This window comes from Eucyclogobius newberryi, unplaced genomic scaffold (assembly GCF_026437365.1).
Source record: "Eucyclogobius newberryi isolate DKJ021-1_F unplaced genomic scaffold, fEucNew1.0.hap1 SCAF_2, whole genome shotgun sequence".
Taxonomy (NCBI): domain Eukaryota; kingdom Metazoa; phylum Chordata; class Actinopteri; order Gobiiformes; family Gobiidae; genus Eucyclogobius; species Eucyclogobius newberryi.
In genome coordinates this window covers 36,549,845-36,573,729 of record NW_027315834.1, presented here as the reverse complement: position 1 = coordinate 36,573,729, position 23,885 = coordinate 36,549,845, and the positions used below count along the sequence as shown (strand labels likewise).

General features: G+C 38.7%; 1 protein-coding gene across 1 annotated transcript in view; it reads right to left on the bottom strand.

The window, feature by feature from the left end:
- Positions 1 to 5,085: 5,085 nt before the first annotated feature.
- Positions 5,086 to 23,885, bottom strand: part of musk (muscle, skeletal, receptor tyrosine kinase) — a 34,029-nt gene continuing 15,229 nt past the window's right edge. Inside the window, exons 9-17 of the mRNA XM_072455212.1 lie at positions 23,004 to 23,267; positions 22,199 to 22,392; positions 21,348 to 21,371; positions 21,172 to 21,260; positions 15,785 to 15,953; positions 15,055 to 15,238; positions 13,603 to 13,794; positions 9,857 to 10,005; positions 5,086 to 6,849 (exon numbers count right to left, since the gene is read on the bottom strand). Of these exons, the coding sequence (XP_072311313.1) occupies positions 6,119 to 6,849; positions 9,857 to 10,005; positions 13,603 to 13,794; positions 15,055 to 15,238; positions 15,785 to 15,953; positions 21,172 to 21,260; positions 21,348 to 21,371; positions 22,199 to 22,392; positions 23,004 to 23,267 (1,996 nt within the window). The 3' untranslated portion in view covers positions 5,086 to 6,118. The remainder of the gene's footprint in view (positions 6,850 to 9,856; positions 10,006 to 13,602; positions 13,795 to 15,054; positions 15,239 to 15,784; positions 15,954 to 21,171; positions 21,261 to 21,347; positions 21,372 to 22,198; positions 22,393 to 23,003; positions 23,268 to 23,885) is intronic.

The window sequence follows — 23,885 nt, the reverse complement described above, 5'->3', positions numbered from 1 at the left end:
CACCTGTGATCCAGTAATTTTATCCAAGGTGTCCGCTTAAAATCAATCCAGTTTTCTAATACCACTGATCCAGACTGCGTGTTTTGAGTATGTGTTGTCATTATTTAAAGTCCCAAATTGAATGAGAATCATAATAAAAGCAGCGTGGAAAGGTGATTGACGTCACTTATACGTCAATAAATAGGCACTTATCGTATTAGACAAGTTGCAAGATGCATGTTTTTGATCTAAAAAGGCCTTTTGAAATAGGGGATAGTTCAGTCTTTACATAACACTGCATAGCGTAAAGGACATTAACATAAATAAATAAAAGTCCTTTAATTCTATATTCCAAATATGCATAATTGTATATATTTTATGATCTCACTTCCTTTTTTCCCCCCTGTTAATAATAATAAAGTGGGCGCGAGTAGTCAAAAGAGCAGTCTTATAGTTGCTGTATAGGCTTGGCTTGTTGTTCTTGGACTAAAGGCCAGTGAGCGGGTCAGAACGTGTCCCTGGATGGACAAGCTCCAGTGAACTTTTCAGGAACTTGGTTGGTTGAATGTTTATTGACCAGAGTAGAGAAATAATACAAAATCTTCATATTGTATTTCACCCCAGACATTTCATGACAAACACAAGCAAAGGTCGACCAAAAAGTCTGCCAATATTAAGCTATTTTCAAACTAATGTAAGACTAGAACTTGTGGTTAAGGCGCGTGAGCAATGTCTCGTTTCTGTATCGTTACATCACCTCGTCTGCCTGACTCATTGGGTTGTGTTTACCAATCGACCTTCTCTGTATTAATTAAACCAAAGTATGTCTTAAAAAGCCCGAACCAGTATTATTATTATGTTTTTGTGCACTCTTAAAGCTTCTGGTATTCATTATTGATTTGAAAGTCATTGTGCTGTGACGTACACTGTTAAAAATGCCAGTTGAGTGCTTTGTCGTGACTTGAATCAAAACACATGTCGACCAAATACATGAACACAGCCCCTAACAGCTGACAGAACAGTGCGGCGCTGGGCCAGGGTGAAGCGGAGGGCTTTACGAGAAGCGAAAATCTGCTGTGTCTAAAAAAATGGGTTTTAGCGTCTTTTGGATTAGCCCCATAAGTCATCGCGCTTGACAGGCAACGTAACTTCTTTGATCTCAAGAGTGCTTGTCACTGGCATGATTTGTATTTGCATTTTTTATATGATGGGACGTCGTACAACTGACTGTGCATTTGTAAACTTTCGACTTTGTAAATACATTAAAACGTCAATGACATAGACAGCATATGAAGCCATCTGTGCGTGCACTGTGGTGACATGACCTGAGGTTTATCGCAAAACATAACTGCAAACAAATGCAAGGTTGAGAACATTAGTGAAGGATTGATAATTATTGTATTTATTGGTGCCATGTTACTTTTTTCAACCACATGTTTGTCGCTCCCAGTATGAAAACATGCATTTTTCGAGTTACTTCTGAGTCATAAAAACACAAAAAAAAAAGTATACATACATGCTAGATAAATATGTTTAATACCATACTGTGTACAATTAATCTTTAAATAGATTTCACTGCATTTAAACTTACAATTTAGCATGAACCACCAAAATATACAATAAATGTGGAGTGGACCTATATTGTCAGTGCTTAGGCAGTGACTATTAGCATTTGGAATCATCTTTAGCTGACATACTAAACTTATTCAATGAATTCCGCTTTTTACAAGGGTAAAATGTAATTCTATAACATATTATAATCACCACAACGCATTCCTCAGTCTCTTCAAATCATATTCTTGATTACATTCACTAGTGTGCATTCAGGTGATGTCAACTAAACTACATGTCATTCAATGTATACCAATGTAAGTATATATGTACAGTTTGTGTATATAAATGTGTATTATTCAACTATAATCACCAAAGGGAAGTGTTATCGTCTTGTAAATGTGTGTTGGATGTACTGTAGTGTTGTCAATGATGTCAATATGATGAGCTCTTTTTGTATTGTGAGCGTGTGAAGAAGACACTAAAACACATCTATGTCTTGTCCAAGTGTGCAGTGCCTTTTAAGTATCTGCCTTAACTGTGTGTACTAACAATGTATTTAATTCTTGATGCCTTCAAATTGTGCTGAGAAGTTTTCAATAAAGATGTAATAACAAAAAACGAACTTTAGAGAATTTTACGTGAAGGTAAATCTATGTAGTTCCTATATTCTTATAGTGAAAGATTACATTAAAAAAGGAGCTTCATCAGTGGTTTCCTAACTTTGATTGACATAGGCTGCTAAAGGTAAAATTTAAAGTTTTTGGTTGAACAGAAATAAAAATAAGAAACAAAAACTGAAGATAAATAATTTTCATAACGATATTTAAAACCAATCTTTGTGACCAAAAAATACCCAATTGGATCTGATTGAGATGTTGTGCTTAACTTGAATGTCCAATATCCAATTAAACATGTTGTTATTGCAGTACAAATAAAGACAAACTTTCAATTGGATTTGTGTGGTTTGAATCTATGCTTTCCACACACTGATAATGTAGTCTATAAAATGGTAGAGGCAAGATAAGACAAGTGGAGTAAGGGACAAACAGAGAGATGTTGAACTGTACGTCCAATGGCCTCTAACGGGACCTTATCATCCGAGGACAGATGCAGTTGACATTATTTACACAGCCATGAAAATTAGCAGCTGGTCATTCTGTGTATTACTGCTTTACATTGTTTTTTATATAATTTTGCTTTCGACATCAGCAGCATTCTGGATTATATTGCACAGATGCAGTTTATCATATGTAGCTAAAGTTGAAATCCAATTTGGTTGATAGAAAATGTATGTAAAAAGGCAAAAAGTTCTGATCATGGTTGGTCTCTAGAGATGGAGACAAATCGTATTAATTCACAAGATAAATTACTTGTGGATTAGCATGACACAAAATCTCAACCATTGCAACACAGTTCAAACAATTAAAGTAGCAAAAATAGCTAAATATCCCCCCTATCAGATTAGGTAGAAACACAGCATAAACACATAATAACCCAACACCTAATAATTATTCTTGATGTATCCTTTCCTTTTTAATGTGACGTTTTCTCTTAAACTAAAATTGCCAATGGGAAATAAAGTCAATGGAGATATTTGCTCGCTGTTGTATACTATAAATTAAGTATTACTGCTCCATACTTTTGTTCATGAGTGTAAAATCTAATGAAATGATTCACACATTATTGTGAACACTTCTCCGAAATGACAACTAGAATCCTGACCTTCAAGTTGCTCCTTGTAATCTGTCTTCATTACAAAGTGCAGGGCAAAGCAAAGGTTATTATTGCAGTGCATATTTAGAGCTCCTGTCAGAGCGCTGGGTCACTATGTTTCTAATGTGATGGGACAGAAAGAGCAGAACCAGCAACTCCAGCCAAATGTTTCCCGGAGCTGCATAAGTTTGTGTGCGACAGCAACTAATCATGTTGTTACAGTAGAGGGAGGCATAAATCTGCTGACACTAAACCAGCCAAAACACAGACCACGGTCACTAGATAAATTATCTTTGAGTAAAGGTTAGAGGAAATTCATTTTTTTATTTTGTTTTCAGCTATCTTAAACGAGGCCTTTCTGTGTCCCCATACCAGTATTTGTTTTACTGAAAACAATGATTTAAAAAAAAAAAAAAGTAAAAGAAAATGTGGACATGACTACTATTATCTTGTTTAATTTTGAGTTTTGTTTTTCAAGATTATCCAAATGGAAAACATAATGAGCCTCACATGAGACTCTTGCACTTTCAACGCTGAAATCCAGCTGGTTTCAACCTAAAATGCCTCTTTTGATCGAAATCCACACAATCCTCAGCCAATCACAGATGAGTGCTAGTCTGCAGCTCAGTGAGGGGAATCTGAACTAACTATAACTGCTGTGGGTTCATGTATCACAAGCTTGTAATTAGCCTACTAACAAACATGAATAACAGAATACATTTTGGATCCCTCAATCAAACACGTAGAGGCAGATAAGGTATTTACATAAATTGTTATCATGAAGCAACTAGTTGTGATGAACTAGAGTTTGTATTTCTAAACAACGGCCACTGTGTGCAGCCCTTCTTTCACCCGGAACAGAGGAAAGCGATCACGAATCAGCTGCTTACGCTATTTCCTATTAAAAACACTGTTTGTCATCCATTGGTGGTGATTTCATATTATTCGTAAGAATGAGCGGTTGTTTTCCTGTAGTTCTGATGGCTGGTTCTCAATAGTTCAAGACTAAAAGGAGAGAAGATCCATCTGATGTCCAAATACATCTACACTGTAGTGGGGGAGTTGGGCAGGACAGTGATGATAATGGGCTGAACTTTATTTTTCCAATGTAGCCCCCAGTACTGATCTTTTTGATATTTTGACACATTTCTTTTCTCAATCATAACCATAAGTGTGACAAGTCAAACAACTTCATCATGTTGGAAAGTTCAAATGAAATATGACCTGTTATATCTGAAAAGACTGTCTGATAATCTAAGTGGGCTGTAAAATGCGTGGACAGGCAGACTCAAAGGAGGAAGTGGGAGTGCAGTGCGGAGGGCCACAGTTTAGATGTAGCAGAAGACAGATGGAGCGTCCTAAGCCAAACTACGCTCGCTCTTGTCCAAACAGTTTACTCTGGTCATCCCCTGCTCATGCACAAACTCAGACATAAACACTTTCAACATCCTCCACCAACACAAGTCCACTGCACACGTTTGTGTAATAAAAGTGTTGTGCGTGCCACGGTCATTCACTGGGGACAGTCAATAAAGTGTGGTTTACCAGTTTGAAATGCAGAGTGCCCTCCAGAGGCAAGTCAAGGAACTGTGGCAACATGAGGAAGGTGAAAAATAATGTATTTACCATTTCAGCCATAACTTTATTATTATTTGAATTCATTTTGATTATGTTAAATTTGGGATAAGAGTAAAACATATACATTTTTGGATGTCATGATACATTCTTTTATTTAGAAGTCACATCGGTAATATAAAATTTGCAATAATTGTTAAAATTAGACAAAAAATATATATATATGTTTAAAATACAGACACAAATGCAAATGCAGTATTTTTGTTTAACTATTTGAGGACAGTTTATGATATAGTGATACAGACAACTAATGACACCAATTAATGTAATTCCAGAATATCATACACACATACAAAATTATACATTCTCTATAAAACAATCAAAGTAAATAAAACAATGCCCAACAATGGAATAAACAACAACAATCCTAAAGTGATTGTGTGCCACTTTGGAATTATAAAATGTATTTAATAAAAACACTATTAACTGTTATTATGCATATCAAATAAAGAAATCAGTGAAATAAAAAAAACTAAGTGTGTGATTTGTTGCTCAAAGTTTAAGATTATGGGAAAAAATTGTAGTTTGTAACTATTGACTTTATAACAAAGCCAGATAACGTTATACTCACATTTGATTACCATCAGTTATTTTGAAGGGCCGGTACCTAATTTTGTGTAGAACAATGTTTCAGAAGGAATTGTTAGCCCCACCCACTTCTCTCACTCCGATGATGAACTATAACAGAGAAACAACAATCTGGGATATAGTTACAGGCAGACTTTATCCAACAGCTCTGATTGGATTATATTGTCCGTCCCAGGAAGACATTTCTTTTCTTTTTCCCCCACTTAACACTGTACGGAATCAAAAGTGTTTTCTTGAACTATGGCAAATAACCAGCCCCGGCCCCTTGATATACTGCATTTAGGAATCAATACTTTTTATAAAGTCATGCAAATGTATTGTCTACAGCACAATCTGTACATGTGCTGATCCCTTTTAAAGAAAACTTAATGGATTTTATGAGAATTACTCTCAGAATTACTATGAAATTCTATGTAGAAAATGAAAGGTTTTTAATATTAATTAATAAATCCATGATGACGTTCCCAATTCCCAAGAAAAACAACACATACTGTCTTTGAAATCCATATGGGTGAACTTAGATTAAGAAGACAAATCAAAGATTACCTTGAATAATTGACATTAGTTTGCTGATGACATGAAGTCAATATGATGTCCTCAGTATGGAGGGCCCTGATAAGTCTTTAAGTGGTCACACAGCCTTTACCTCTCAGCAGTCTGCTTCCTTGTCAGGGTTTGGCTTCTCAGTACTGATTATTTCCACGTTAGTGTTGACTGTGGTCTGGTGCATACGCTCCAGTATTCGGTGGATACTGCTAAAGCTCGGTCTGTCTGCTGGATGCGTGCTCCAACAAAGTCTCATCAGATTGTACAGCTCCACGGGACAGTTCTCTGGACAGGATAATATGTGCCCGTCTCTAACATAATATATGACCTCCTCGTGACCCATCCCATAATAAGGCTGCATCCCATGTGAGAAGATCTCCCATAGCACCACACCGTACGCCCACACATCCGACTCCGTGGTGTAGCGGTTGTAGAAAATTGATTCCGGGGGCATCCATCGAATGGGGATGGCATCGTTTTCATTGGCTTTGTAGTAATCGGCAGAGTAGATGTTTCGGGACAAGCCAAAATCAGCGATCTTCACCACCATGTCTTCCCCAACCAAGCAGTTCCGGGTGGCTAGGTCGCGGTGCACAAACTTGCGCTCAGAAAGGTAGGCCATCCCCGCGGCGATCTGTTTGGAGATGAAGAATTGTTCAGCGCAGTTGAACCCGAAGCAGTCCGACTCGGAGGCGAAGCTGCGGACGGACATGCTGGCTCGGCTGACCGCGCGGCTGGACTGAGTCGGAGCGCGGCGCCGGAGGAACTCATTCAGGTCTCCATGGGCCATGTACTCGAACATGAGGCACATGGGTTTGCCCACCGCACACACACCTGCAAAGAGGGGAAAGAGAGAGCTTTAGCAAGAAAACACTTTTTTTTATATCCAAGAACTTTCTAATGCATTAATCAGCATTATGTAGTACAGTGAGTAGTAATGGCAGTACAACGTTTAGTCAAAATTACACTTCCTACTTTATCTATTTAACTTTATTTATTTATTTATTTTATAACATATAAACTATACATCTGCATTTAATACCATGCAAAAATATATTGCAAACAATCTAATTTTCTATTATTAAAGCTTTATGTCTTTCTTATGCCATTAGTGTTCTTGAGTCTTAAATGTATTCCTTGCAGCGATGCTTCGTTCCATTACTTTGGTTCTGAATCCAGGTTTTTGGAAACAGTCTGTTCCACACTTTACGGTTTAAGTGAGTAAAATGTGCAAAACTTGCCAAAAAAATAAAAAAGACTTGTCGAGTCTGGAATGACTACAATACGCTCCTATACAATTACTTTACATTGGTTTTGGCATCATCTGATACCAATTATAGTCACTATAAAACTTCTGCAGACCATTTGCAAGTGTTAAAATCTTACATTGGGCAGTCGGTCAAAGTGTCAAGACCACACAGCTTTATTTTAAATTCTAGTGCTGTCTAAAAAAAAATTGCCAAATACTTTGACCTGACATGCTCGAAGTCAGGTTTTATAATGGGCAGTAAAGAAAGTATTTGGTGTAGTTTTTAGTGCAAAATGGATCTGTTATCACATTCTATACGTTTGTGATAAAGTCTAACCTCAAGAGGTCAGTAAAGATTCAATGCTCTGTAGACTAATCCATTATTTATTTATTTTTTAAAATATTAGATGTTTGTGACACATCTTATGGTTGCCTGCGTCAGACCATTGCTCCTTGGCAAGGCTGGACGTCTTTTCTTCTATTACACAGTTGGATAAACTTAATTTCAACTGTACCAATCCATGTAAACATAACTATTTCCAAGATTAAGACGCGTGCAGGTCATCAGAGTTAAATGTCCTTGGGGGGCCGCACCGTGCAGGACAGTTCCCCAGAGAATCACAGTCTGATTATGGTTCCTCTGCGGCTCTCATGCATGACCAAGAGAAACAAGAGCACACTTCAACAGTAGCTGCCTCAACAAAAGGTCAACAGTGGGATGAAGAGTTTTGACCTTTGCTAAAAATACAAAACACAGAAGCGCCAGCCATTGAATCTAATAAACATATGATCTTTTAGCTCGTGATGATATTTTTACACGGTGTTTGACATGTATTTTTAGTGTCCTAATTTATGTCTTAATTGAATCAACTCGTGTGTCATTGACGGATTCTAAATGTGCAAACTTGATACTGATGTAAAAGGTGTTGCCATTCAAAATAAAACACATGAATTGGTTACTGGGTATTTCCTGTAAACAATATTGGATGAAGAGAGAAAAGTAGATCTCATTTTCTTTGCCTCCATCTGTTTTTGCACTTGCCAATGCACTGATCCAGGGATTCAGAGATGCTATATATGTCAAAAGCAGCTGTGTGTGCTGAAGTTTAGAAATGTTCCTCAGATTTAACTACCGGTAGTTCCAGTTAGGATTAGCGTGTTGCTCCACTTACTAAAATCCTTACATTACCACCCTTGTTTCACTAAAAGCTATAGAGATACTGCCACTGTGTCCAAGAGCAAGACAAGGGACGAACATGCAAGGTTGGGGAATTGAACTCTGGATCTTCTTCTTGTAGAAATATCCATTGCACATCCTCACTGCTTTCTGTCAGCAAAATATAATGCTGAATTAGGAAGATTCTCTGATTTCAAATATCTTCAACATCTGTTTTTACGTTCTTCTGAATACAGATCCAAGAGTTGTGAACTTTTACACGCCATTCTATCACCTGTCGTGACGTTCTGTGATTGCACATAATCCGGTTTATGTGGTGGAAGGCACTAGACTTTATCATTAGATTGTGTCATTACGTGAGCGATGCTGACCAATGACCCCCTGTACGACGTCCATCCATCTGCTCTCACTTTTCTACAATACAGCCAATGCACTGATCCAGGGATCCAATTGTGCTATTTAAAGTCAAAAGCAGCTGTAAGAGCTTGACTTTGGAAAACGTTGGCTTTAGCGAGTACAAATTTGGAGAAAGGAAAACATTATTGAAAAATATACTACATCAATGTTTGGATTCTCTGGACTGGTGGCTTTAGTTTATATGGGTACATCAGTGCTGGGACTATTTCTACTTTTCTATTACGTCACAAGGTTTTACAATCATGGATTTTTCTTCCTCACTTTCTTCTTTACTTTTGAAATTCACTGTAGTTTTAAACAACAGCACTAATTAATTAAAAAAATAGGGAAAAGATGGTGTTTATCTGTGGACATTTCTTTAAAAAAACATAAAAACATCTCTAATTTAGTGTATGTTTCTGTGATAAGTTAAGAATGCCACAAAACATCAATATCAAATAGCTTCATTCATCATTCATTCAATGTGTTTTGTTCCATTTCAATTTTAGGGTCAAGTGAGATCAATGTCAGTAGCAGAAAGTGCAGCGATTGCTCACAACCTTCTCTCTTGAGCTTGTCTTGGCAAATAATTATGTCTTGCAAATCTTTAAATTCAGTTTCCCTACATCTGTTTTTTGCACTGAAAACTACACTCAAAGGATATGACAATGGTCTTGGGAATCTCCACATGCAAAACACAGATGTTGGGATGTGTAATATATCAGTGCTAATATCTGTGTCAGTGATTGTGTTGGATGATTTTTTTTTAAATCTGTGGTGAAAGTGAGTTTTACTTTTTTTCCCATGGTTTTTCTGATCATTTTTTATTTATTTTTACAATTTTTACAAATGAAAAGATAATTTATGAATTTAACAACGTCATATTATTGGCCTTCCCATGAATTAAAAAAAAAAAGATATTGACAACAGCAAGAAAAATGTTGGATCTTGATATCAACTGTCAGTAAATAAAAACATATTGGACAATCTCATTCTTTATCGGAAACCTTTCTACTCACCCAGAAGCTTGACAATGTTGGGATGGTCAAACTCTGCCATGAGCGCTGCCTCTCGTTGGAAGTCATTCTGCATGTCGGCCGATGCCTCCTCCTTCAACATCTTCACAGCCACCATCGTGAATGACTCCATTGGCAGCAAGCCTGGTGCTCTGAAGGAAATATTAGGCAAGACTTTAAGCAATACAGTGCTAGAGTAGAACTGAGTGTTTTCTTTAATAACATTCCCAAATCCAGGAAGCCAATATGCAGTACACATCACTAGGGGGATAGTTGCTTCCTGTAGCGTCTCACGAGAGGAACAAATTCATACATGCAGTGTTGATGTATATTTAGTTTAGGTAGGAGCTCATGTGGTGATAACTCATCCACATGGAGGAAGTGAAGATAGGAGCATATCAGCAAGGAACTGGCCCTTTATTAACTGCCTTACTGTGACACTGTGTTCTGTATGTATGCTGCGTATTGAAACTGAATACATAATATGTAAGTGTGCTGTGTATTGATATAGATATATATATATATATTCCGTCAGGAGTTACAATAGAGGCAAGGCAAGTTTATTTATAGGGCCCAATCTTACACAAGGCAATTCAAAGTGCTTTACACAACAGGGAAAAATGCATTAAGACCACAAAGAAGAGTTTGAATAAAATCTTTTCAGTCATATGTCACAGCTAAACAAAACAGTTTTTAGCTTGGATTTGAACACTAGAGTAGAGGCCTGTGTTACATCTTCAGGAAGACTGTTCCAGATTTTAGCTGCATAAAACTGAAACGCAGATTCCCCATGTTAAGTCCTGACTCTGGCACCAGCAGGAGGCCAGTCCATGTTTAGTCCTGACTCTGGCACCAGCAGGAGGCCGGTCCATGTTTAGTCCTGACTCTGGCACCAGCAGGAGGCCTGTCCATGTTTAGTCCTGACTCTGGGCACCAGCAGGAGGCCGGTCCATGTTTAGTCCTGACTCTGGGCACCAGCAGGAGGCCGGTCCATGTTTAGTCCTGACTCTGGCACCAGCAGGAGGCCGGTCCATGTTTAGTCCTGACTCTGGCACCAGCAGGAGGCCGGTCCATGTTTAGTCCTGACTCTGGCACCAGCAGGAGGCCGGTCCATGTTTAGTCCTGACTAGCACTAGCAGGAGGCCGGTCCATGTTTAGTCCTGACTCTGGGCACCAGCAGGAGGCCGGTCCATGTTTAGTCCTGACTCTGGCACCAGCAGGAGGCCGGTCCATGTTTAGTCCTGACTCTGGCACCAGCAGGAGGCCGGTCCCTGAGGTCCTCAGAGTCCGAGATGATTCATATGGCACTAACATCTTGTTGAGATGTACTTTGGTGCTAGGCCATGGAGAGACTTGTACACAAGCAGAGCTGCTTTAAAGTCTATTCTCTGAGCCACAGGAGCCAGTGCAGAGACTTGAGAACAGGACTAATGTGATCATACTTCCTGGTTCTAGTCAGGACCCGAGCAGCAGCGTTCTGGATGAACTGCAGCTGTTTTACAGCTCGTTTGGAGAGGCCAGTCAACAGGCCGTTACAGTAGTCTAATCTACTGGAGAAAATCTCTCCAAGCCTGTTTTAGATGCTATATTTTTGATTTTGGCAATGTTTTTTAGATGGTAAGAAGCTGCTGATGTTATTGATTTTGATTACGTGACAGTTAAAATTCAAGTCTGAGTCCATTATTACCCCCCGATTTCTAACTTGATTTGTAGGTTTTAGAACGACACTCTGGAGGTGACTGATAACACATAATAACATAATCTTTGTTTCTGTGCCCAAAGACGATGATTTCAGTCTTGTCTGAGTTCAGCTGGAGAAAGTTGTTTTACATCCACACACTGATCTGGTGGATGCAGATCTGTGTTTCACAGTTGGCAGGTGAAAATGGACCAATGCAGAGTGTCGTCTGCATAATTCTGTCCTCGACAGTGTTTCTCAAGATGTGGTATGTGTAACACTGGCAGTACACAAACTTCCTCTGGTTGTAATATGTGGACACGTCTTCGGTCGGTGTAATATAAAACTGGGAAATGTAGTTTTGTTGTGTGAAAGAGCACGGAGGACTGCGATTATGAAACAGAAATTCCACGATGACGGGGCGAAGACACAGAGGCTAAAGTGAACGGCACACGTAACTAATGAAATATTCTGTTAATGTTTATTTCCTTTTACTTATCTTGTATTGTCATTGATTCATTTATTTACACCTGTGATGTCCATTTTATTTTAACTTAAAAATTAACAATAACAAATTATACAAATATTATAAATACATGTTATTCTAGTTTATTTAAAGTTTTTTTTTTTAAATGTATGATCTTGTGTGCTGTCAGGTCTTCACTTTGCCCCTTGTCACCCTTGCAACAAAGGTCTTGAGCTCAGTGGTTTTGCTTACCTGGTATAATAATAATGGTTAATGATTAAATACAACTATATTTGTATCGCTATGTTGTGTGTTATGATTGTTCTCAACTTCTGCATTCTAAAATAACAAACTCAACCACAGAGTAGATATCTATTTATTCTCCACAGCCCCTTAGAACTTGAAGCAGGACAGAGCCTTGAAGTGTTTGGGACTATTTTAATATGTCTCATCAAAGTCACACCCAGCCATGTGTTCCCAGAGGTGTTCATATGTGACACCAATCTACCTCTCACTTCGGAAGAATTAGCAGCTGGACAGTCCTCAGATCAGAATACAGGACACATGATGCTTTTATATGTATCTCACTCCAGCTCAAGACATTTCAAGACATTCTGGCTTCAATTGGGAACTATTAAGACTTGGATATGTGTATTAACAAAGAGGCAAAGACAACAACACGTGTAGACAATATTAGAAATGTGTTTCAAATTGTCTAAAACTACAAAGTTATTTCTCAATAATGTTGTGATTTGCAGTTTGGTAGTGTATCTTTGTCCTTGAAATCTACAAGTGAACTGGAATACCACACGTATATATATAAAGAAAACATCTTGAATCCTCATTACCAGGTTGTCTTTTTTTGGATGTTCAGAAATCACTTGTTCTTTGCATTTCTTGCATTCAAATTTCAGACATAGCATGACAGACAATTGCTAAATGACTGCTAAAAGGCTTTTGTCATGGTTCAAGTTAATTGCTGTCAGCAGAGGGAGCTCCACTATAAAGCTGGAAACACGTTTTAAACAAAGCGTATTGAGCACGAGATTTTACAGAAAAAAACAACCAATACCGTGTACATCCGCCATTTTCCCCCCGCAGCAGCGCAAAACTTCCATAAAGACTGTAAAACAACCCAATAAACCGTTTGGTCATCACTGGTAAATATATTTATCACACTAGAGTCAGAATACTTATGGCATCTCATCGCCATTGTTTGAACATTAGGCTAAATGAAAAATAATCACAATCCCCTTTTAAAGCAAGTTTAAAAGCCAATGAAGGCCAAAATGAAGCATGTTATGTCCACTTTGAAATAACTCAACAAGTTCCGTCATGACCTCCATATCCAAGATTGTGTTTTATCCCAAACAGACAAAATTCCGTTTAGTTACGTCCTGACCTCTGTTTCAGATGCGTTTGGGACCACAGTGACATTTGAAAGTGACACCTGCATGTACTGCACCGTGTCACTTTGTAAATGACGCACTAGTTCTCAGTATACGAGCAGCCTGGCCTTGTCTTAAGTCTGCCTGCCGCTGGGTCAAAGCATTCTCGGCATTACACCGTGCACTTGTGTTCTTTTGTGCGGTCGGCCCCACTCACCGAGCCTGGAAAACCCTCCCAAAGGCGCCCTCTCCGATGTCCCGGACGTATTGGATGTTATTGCGTGGATATTCCAGAGCCAGCAGTTTGGAGTTGAGCAGCAGAGGCACCCGCTGGTACATGGGGTTTGGGTGCAGGCGGTCTAGCAGGAGCTCGGAGGGGAGAGTGGTCAGTGTGGGGGTCTCCATTACTCTGAAAAACAAAATGATAAAAAAGAATGAATCTACTATGCATGTTATACAATGCATTTCCTAAGAGTGGACTTTATACAATGGTAGGTAGCGGTGTAAATGTTTGCTTAACTGAGGCAATTTGAATCTTGGGATGTGTCTGAAATGTTGTAAAGGATAATTTATGTTGCTGTGCTGATATTTATAGATGGATTTTTTTTTTTTTTTCAAGACTCCCAAAGAACTTAAATTCCATTAAATATTCACTCCTTACTCGCTTGTGGTAAGTTACTACTTTAGTCACAACTTTCCAAGGATAGACTGACAGAAACCAGTAGAGCTGCAGTAATTTAATCCTTTATTAGTAGTATTAGTTGTATATTAACTTGATTCAAGATTATAAGGATTTATACGTATCCTCAACAGCAGAAATGAGAATGCATGGTCTGGGTTAGCTGGAGGAGTTTTGGTGTGACTGGACAGTTAAATCTGTCTTCCCTTTTCCCAAGATGCCATTTTCTCGTACTTCTCTGAATATATAATAGTTTTTGCGCAATACATTTTTGCCAGCGCTCCAACCCCCTTTAGTTGATCAATCAATCCACAGGGCAGGTCTTTAGTCAACCATTAATTTCTTTAGTCAACCACAACGCTTGAAGCCAAGTTGCTAATCTGCACTTTCAGCCCCTCGGACAACCACCAATCACTTACTCACCACATTCATGATAGATTATCTTATAACATCATTCTGCAGTACTATGGCCAAACCCTGCTTAGCTGCTTAGTTTCCTTTTTTCTTTTTGTATAATTGTAAGAAAACAGAAAGAACAAGAAAAGACGGGTGAAAAGATCAAATCAAAAGGAAATAATAAATAGAATGTCAGTCACGCATACGTCTCCCAATGAATCGATCCTATACGACCCAGAGTCTATTCAATTTGTCCATGTTTAAGTTCAAAGTAAAAGTCCGTTTTTCCTTTTAATAAATGTCCGTTATCTCAGTCCAGTCCTTGACGGTCGGCTCAGTTCCCGTCATCCATTTATTTGTTATTGCCATTTTTGCTGCAGCCACATGTACACTCCACATGTATCCATTAATCATCTCCATTGTTGGAGTTTTGTTTTAAAGTCAAGCCAGCAAATTTACATATTAATACTGGTCGAGGAAACCAGAGCAACCAACATGCAAACGGTTGGTATTTAACCCGGGACCTTCCTGCTGTGAGGCACAAACACCACTACAGTATTATATAGAACAGCTCGTTGGGGTGATGTGTTGTACCTCTTCCTGTTCCTCCAGTGTTTCCTGCGTCGGTGACAGGCCAGAATGAGCCCCGAGAGGAGGACGGCAGCAGCCAGCGAGGTAATGACGATCACTATGACGGACATGGAGTAGGCTGGGGAGGTGGAGGTCACGGGAGGGAACCGAGGGATCAGCCGAGGGGGAGAGGGATCCGGCTGCACCACTACAACGAAACAGTAATGCAGGACTTATAATGTGTGTTTGTTTTCACTATTGTATAACTTAGATGGACATTATCGACTCTAAAAAGCGCTAATCAGTACATATTCATCAAATTGTTTGTGTTTGCATAGATCACATACAATTTAACCATTGGATTAAATGTTGCTAGGATTTTGGAGAGGAAACATCATGATTCACAAAGCATAATGATTAACAACATGACCAAAGAAGAATCTGTAATTCAATATAATTCATTAATGTTGATCACCATTTCTCTAGTGTGTGACCAACTTTACAAAAACGATGAATGATGGATTAGAGTTAATGTGACATAAATGTACATTTAAATACATGCTCACGCTTTTTGGAGAATACATTTATACTCGTATAATCACATTCATTGACATTGTGAACTTGCTTACTTGGATACTCAGTGTGAGTTCTCAACAGTTGACCCATGTCTAAAATGAGACCCATTGATTTTAATATTCAGAAAATCTTCAAACCTTCAATATTATTTTGTTTTTATTCCTGAAAACAGCTGTACCTCTCTCCGTCTCTCCACACTGGGGCACGGCACAGTACTCCCAGCGGATGTTGGGATTTGTCGTAAAACACCAGGGTTTCTCACTGATGCCTCCAGGATTCCGGCAGAAGTTTTCCGAGTCCTTTAATTCAGGAATCACATCCACCGACAGTCGATGCTGATGAGGTACCTAAAATACAGCATCATTTAGTTCAATCAGAAGTACAAATATTTCTCTACTAAAATCTTAAATGCCGTTCTAATTTAAGATGATTTGGGGATAATAAATGTAATCCCTCATTCCTACAGAAGTGGGATTTGGGACTCACTTTCAGGTGTTTAGGTTGGCCACAGAGCAGATTGGTTAACGGTATATGCACATTAAATAATATTGTTTTAATATGAAGTACTTTGTGGACTTTTGAAATCCTTGTATATTTTGGGGGGGAAATGCAACCCAATGCAAGATTCATAATCCTACATTCTTCGACAAGGCAATGTTTTTAGAGGGAATCCAAAAGCTTAGACAGAGATTCAGATGGACATATTCCAAAAATTGTGATATTCAAACAGAAGTGGGCAGGCTATACTCAGTTGCATTCATTTAACCATTTACTTGAGCAACTTTTTAAATACAGTTGTACTTCTTGAGTGATATATTTTTCAGTATAGCCGTTAAAGTTTTGATTCTTGAACCGCTCCTTCAAATAGTATGCAGGTGTTTGTTTGTTTTTCGAGTTTTTGTGGTCTATCTTTTTAAAATACCAGTCTTTGCTCATCATTTAAAGTTGTGTCTTTTCAATTACTTCTAACTTCCAATTATAAGTCGTTGAACACCAAAATCTGATCATTTCTGGACCTTTAAGATGTATTAAATGACACGCAAACACTAAAACATGATACGAATAATCCGAGCGACATTGATCAGAAAGAAAATATATTGTTCACATCTGTTTGCTGTTTAAATGTTATTTTTATAATTGTGTAACTCTCTTCAAAAAAAGAAAAAAACAGATAATAATCAGATTTTGACAGTGCTTGTAACCATAGCCAGTTACTCTTACTTGAGTTGTAGTTTCCACAAATACTTACTCTTAATCGTGTAGTTTATTGGACCACTACTTTATACTTCTACTTGATTAATATCATTTCAAAGCAACAGTACTCTTACTTGTGTACTATATCTACCTACCCACCTATGTATTTGATGGGCTCCCAGTGTCGGGTTCAAGATAACGCTAAAGTTCACCAAGAACACAGGAGTTCACCAAGAACACAGGAGTTCACCAAGAACACAGGAGTTCACCAAGAACACAGGAGTTCACCAAGAACACAGGAGTTCACCAAGAACACAGGAGTTCACCAAGAACACAGGAGTTCACCAAGAACACAGGAGTTCACCAAGAACACAGGAGTTCACCAAGAACACAGGAGTTCACCAAGAACACAGGAGTTCACCAAGAACACAGGAGTTCACCAAGAACACAGGAGTTCACCAAGAACACAGGAGTTCACCAAGAACACAGGAGTTCACCAAGAACACAGGAGTTCACCAAGAACACAGGAGTTCACCAAGAACACAGGAGTTCACCAAGAACACAGGAGTTCACCAAGAACACAGGAGTTCACCAAGAACACAGGAGTTCACCAAGAACAGGGGCCGTAAAACGCTCAGTCGTGACAGACGTGGACAGTTGTCTGCTTATTTTCAGAACCTCCGCGCCAGCTCAAATATTGAACATCTGGTGACTTTGTGTGTCAAGATACTCATCAGAAGACCAACGCAAAGCCGATCCCTGAGAGCAGAGCAGAGATGGCCTGCGCTGATTGACTCACAGGCCTCATTTCCCACATGGTCATGGTCCAATATAACACCGTTTTAAGCTAATGGACTTAGACTACACTTGAGCTTGTTCAAATAATCTTCACTACTTGGGTAAATAAGTGCCTGTGTTTCTACTTTCTTTCAACAAACTGAAGTGTACAATAAAGGAGCCTCATATGGTTCCAGTGTCATGGTCTTGTGCTGCCAAATATTTTATCTTTTCTATAAAATGATTGACTCAAAACATGTGTTGCTTTCTTGGGTAAAGGATGACCTTGGACAAAGTTGTGGCAGAGTTCACAGTATAATACTATGCAAGGAGGATTTATGATGTCACATATAAAGCAGGTGCTCTCACTGAGGCCGTCCCATGCAGTCAGGGTGTAAAATCTGATAGAATATCCAAGGGTAGAACTAAATGGAACATGTGTTTTAAAATGAACTTATGACACCCATTGCGTTTTCTTCACCACAACTGATGTCGTTTTATTCCATAACCAAGCTTAGAAATGTATGTTTGTATAGACCACAAGAAGACTACATTTTGCCATGGTGACAACATAAAATACTGATCCAAAAATATGAATTTGATCTTCCTTAACCCTAGAGTCTTGCAGACCAATGTTTGCTTGTTTGTTGTCTTGTTTGTTTGTTGTCTTGTTGTTCTGATAGAGGAAATATGTATTTATTTAACCTTTATTTAACCAGGTAAAAACACTTTTGGGTTGACATCTACTTATACAGTTTGGATCAATAATTAAGAATGAATAAGGAAATCCAAAATAACAATAGAGTGAACAGTCCTTTGCGGTACAAATTGAACAATTCAGTCACAACACTTTCACTTATTTACAACATAAAACAGTTTGCTCTCCGTACATTTAGACTAAATTTGAAATTGGAAAAACAGACGTGTCGGACTACAAGCCTTTTTAAAGTTGTTTAAATGTCCTCGCTCTGTCTTCTTTTGTTCATTGCTCTGCCTTTATTTTTGCTGTATTAAAACAAAACAATCGTCACGCTTCCTCCCATTCTCTAAAGCAAAATCATTCATTCAGTTTTCCTTTACTTTAATGTGTTCTTGAGGCTACCATAAATCACACATCTTTCTTTCCACTAATTATCTAAAACAGAAGTTAAATACATGACCATCTGTGTGGAAGTCTCCAATCCTCTACGTCACTATTTTATTGCACTCAAAGAAGGAAATGAATTCTTTGATGTCGGCCAGGCTCTTAATCAGCCAAATAAAGCTACAGTGTTGAACATGGCTCACTTTCCAGGCTATGTGAATAAGCAGTCATCTATGGCACTTCCTGGTAGCAGCTCGGGATCCGGGCGCTCTATGATGTCACTGTATTTTCTCAGTAAACCCAGACTCTAGTGGAGCCCAAACAACAGCATTCAGAGTGCGGATAAGCGCCTGTTACTACTGCAATAACACCATTTAGAACCCCAACACAGAGATTAGGCAAGAGGAGGAATGCAAATGAGGAATTGTAGGCTTCCTGGGTAAAGTTACAGCAATATATCTTCAGTATAATTAGTCTAATCAAGTATGGAATTACCTTTATATTGAGCTTCCAGAAAAGCCTTTCACAAACGAATAACATGGATGTGAAAATGATTAGAACCGCTCCTGAAGTTGGGTTAGAAATGCCAGAACCAGAATCCACCCTCATCTTAAAAGATGGAGATTCATTTTTCTGATGAGTCCACTACCTTGTTGTTTCCATGGAGATGTTGTCATTTTGCCTGGAATCATCCACTGTAGGGTATTGAATATTTATATCTCAACAGAGAAAGCCAGATGACAGACAGATCATATCTGTGAAGAGGTGGCCACACTCACATTAGCGATATGTGCTTTTTAAGGTAGTTTGAGCAAATAAAACACCATTACATGCAAAAGTGTATATGTAATATGTGTAATATCAAGCAGGAGAACATTCCAAGCAGAGCAAGATGCAGCCCTTCCACCAGAAAAGTTAAATTATCCACCTTTAAGTACAAGATAATGTACTCAAATATATTGCAGAGTACAACATTGTCAAGCTTACTGTATATATTTCCAAAGACAGTTCTATATTGGATCCTCAAATAATGCATAATAAATATATATATATATATATATATATATATATATATATATATATATATATATATATATATATATATATATATATATATATATATTGTATGGCTGTAGCTCATTCACTAGTGTACAACATACTGTTAGTGTCTGTAGTTCATGGCCTGACACTAAACAGCGTACAGAGTTGTTTTGCACGTGAACATTGGAAACGCTTCTGTTTAACTGTAATTTGCAGTAAACAGCGGCTGCACCACACTCCAAAATGATGGATATTGTATAATCAACTCTTATGATTTTATGCAGTCCAAAGGGTTGAAGCAGCCTTAATCTCTAGCTCATTGTGCTCCTCTAATTTAGTCCATGCTATATTTGAAAGCACGCCACCGCGCTTCCATGTTCATGTGTGGCCATTTTAGCACATATTAAATCTTTACTCCGTTCATTCTTTCCGTTTTATGCACCGACACAACTTTTACGATAAGTGACTGGGAACATCTAACCCCGGTGCGGTATGACTTATCTGGCTAGTCTGGGTCTAATTGTGGATTGCATAATATAACCTTAATGTTGGGTGACTTTCATGTACCCGGCGCTGCTAACACTACGGGGTTCTGTGCAGCATATGCGTGTGAAGCCTAATTGCTTCCAGAACCAGGATGTGAGTGAAGCGTCCCCCTCCCTCACTGCTGACCTGGCACACAGAACCCAAAAGCGAGCGCAGGAGAGCAGTAACAGCGGTCCTGGCAGTAAAAAAAAGAAGCATAAGAGCGCTGCGCTTGGGCCGCTGGGAGAGTGTGTGATCGTGCATGAGGAAGTGGCTCTGCACGTGTTAACACTTAGAGATATGTATACGTTGTCAAGTTTGTGGGGAGGAGGAACTGCAGGGAGTTTTTATTGTAAAAGACTAAGCGTCCGTGAAGCAGCATCCAGGAGTGTCATCCATCCTGGTCAGAAGGTGAAGACACTTGGATTGTAAATGGTAAAATAAGCATTGGAACCTGTGGGAGATTCCATATAGTTCATGCATTTCATAGGTGTTTATGTTGGTGACATCAGTTGGATATCTGTCAAATCTACAAGGACAATTCAAACTGAAGCTGTTCCTGAACCCCTAACAATCGGCTGGACTCTGTGCGATGCTGACCCTCTGTAGTTTTGGCCCTTGACGTCTGATTTTGTCTAGTTATAAGTAGAAACAAGCTCTGCATCAGATTTTAAATTCATCCTTGATTTTCTTTGTTGAATAGTAACCAATAGCTTTCATTTTATTTTAAGTTAGTTATGTATTATATCAAGTCACAACTGCCCCACCATGTCCCACCAAATCCTCTGACCTGTCTCACTGTTTGAGGTGGATACCCTAATGACCAGCCCAAGTCAGCTTTCTCATTCATAAAAGTCGCTATATAAATATACGCTAAACGCCCACCATACAAATGCAAAAATTCAATTCCATACAAACTAAATATTTGCAAACACTGAAAGTACCTGCTGGCTCCAGGCCTGACATGGAATTCCTGATCTTGTCACGTTTACATCTCCCTGGTAAAAACGGCCTCTGTCGTTGTAGCAGAAAGCTGTTACATAATACAAGAATAATACAAGATGTAAGACTTACTAGGAAAGTTTAGTGTGAAGATTTGTCAGGGAAGGACATGACTTACCTGTTACTTCATTTTTCTTCATGTCTGACAAAAAGATAAAAAGTAGGATTTTGAATTATCAATCAAAATCACATTCTTCATTGCATTGAGAACTATAAAGAGACCTGTATAAGATATTACTTAAACAAGCATCTTTGAGTAAAAAGACGCTTGTTAACATATTATTATTATTACTATTATTTATCTATGTAAATTCTTTAAATAGACTATGACTATAACTTACTACTAGCTACATTTTCTGTATTATGTGCATATGTTATTTACTATAAGTCGCACTTTTTCCACAGTTTTGGCCGGGGTGCAATTATACTCCAGAGCGACTTATATATAATTTTGTTATTTTCACCCTGGCAACCGCATGTCACATGTTGATTATTGAAGAATCTGCACTTCCTCTACCTCCGGAGTTGGCCGAGTTGTTTAGAAGTGACTGACGCTTTGGTAAACTTGTTAGCGTGTTCTTTATGCTATAGTTATCTGAATAACTGTTACGTTCACATACCAGACACTTACCACAGTTCTGTCTGTGCGTCATGTAGCTGAGGGTGTTAGCGTTAGCATACGTACACCTAGTCACCATGTTCTCTAATCTGTTATTATTTTAAATTGCATTTCAAGATGAAATGTCTGTTCTTGGTCTTGGATTTGATCAAATAAATTTCCCCAACTTTGACTTATACTCCAGTGCGACTTATACATGTTTTTTTCTTCTCTATTATGCATTGTTTGGCTGGTGTCCGGAAAATACAGTTTTCATTTTAGAAGAGTTACTTGTCACATACTGTGTCTGGATGAATGACCAAATTAACTATTGTTCACATAAATCATGAAGTCTAATAAAACATACACACCAACAAAAGGGACGTGTGTGCAGGTGTCCGGGTCGGCGTGGAGACTGGATAAAGCCAGGCAGTTGGGCAGGTGTAGAGAAGGAGAGAGAGGCCCACTGAGAGGACCATAGAGACCAGACTGCCCCGAGGTGGCACTCTCCAGAAGTAACCACTCTTTATGGCAGTACAACTCCTTCACCGCCAGGCAATGCTCCCTGTCACACACACACATTTATGTACTGTTCAGTTAGCCACGTTTTGGTTAATGTGCATTGTGAGGATTAAAAATAAAAAAGGCTGAAGTGACATTTTTGGGAGAAAACTGTTGTAAATGAAAGCTTTTGTTTATGGTAACGACATTTGTTGAATACCAATGAAATACACACGTACATTTCTGAAGCTACAGATACTTTGTCTATGTTACGACGCTGCCAAGTTGAAAATAAATCTCTAAATATAAAATATACATGCAAATATGTCTTATGTTCTATGTATTTACCAAATAAAAACAATGCCATCATTTAAATTGTATTATGATTATCAATATATATCAAGTTTTTTTGTTGTTTTTTACATACACATTTCTGCACTTGATACACTTATGCAAATGATGGAGACAAGGTGAGTTTAGTGTCTTGCAAGGACACAACAGCAGTATGTACCGTGGATAGTTGGGATTGGAACATCAGTTTTGTGCCAGTGGGCAAGTGGATAAAAACAAATGCGGAATAAACTTTTAGGACACATTTGTTCTAATAAGTCAGAATGAATAAAGTGGCTTCAGTGTTACTTGGACCCTTTGAACCGCCGCCCTGGCCTGACTCACCTACAGACGGGTTTGGGAGCCGGCCCTAAGCCTGAGGGGTTACAGTCGGGGAAGGCGGAGTGACACAGCAGCGATCGCACAGCCGGACGACACGTGGCACTGAGGCCCTCCAGGTCGTTCCACCAGCTCTGCACCAGGAACTCCTGCATGTCCTCTGGATCCGACAGCGACGAGTTAAAGAAGACAAGGGAGTAGTCTCGAAGGACGCCCCGACACACGTCACCTCGGTAGGCACTGCAGTAGCCGGTCACCCCCTTGTATAGTCTAGGTGAAAGGAAAACATGAATTAATGCGTGTTGTTTTGTTGTTGTGGTTGGTTTTTCATTGCAAAACTGGTTCACAGTGTTTCCACAGAGGCCACGTTTTGTAACCTCTTGTCTGAATATGTGCTAAAAAGCAGTTTAACATCAAACCTCCAAAATATTGATTGGAAAACTCTTGAGGAACATCAAAAACACCCACGACTTCAAGCAGTGAAACCCAGCCACCTCACTCCAGCGGACATTAAAACTCAACACAACCCAGTATAAAACCAACTAAAGAAGTTCTAAGCCCAACTTCAGACACCTTTAAAGGTCAGCTGGCAAAACCTCACATCAACACACACTCTTTCTCCTTTTATTGGCATTATTTCCATTTGACCTTTGCCAATAAATCAACTAGAACCATAACCAAGAATTAGATATGAATGATTTTCAGAAGAAATCCTGTCCAAGAATTGTCTGAAAAGCCTGACAGAACAATATCTAATCTAAAATATAGTACATGCAATATCAGCAGAAGCAATTATGACAGAAACAAATTGATAACATTTAAATTTGTCCGACTTTGCTTGAATACTTTGACTTACCTACTGTATGTCAGTTTGATATTACTAGTCAT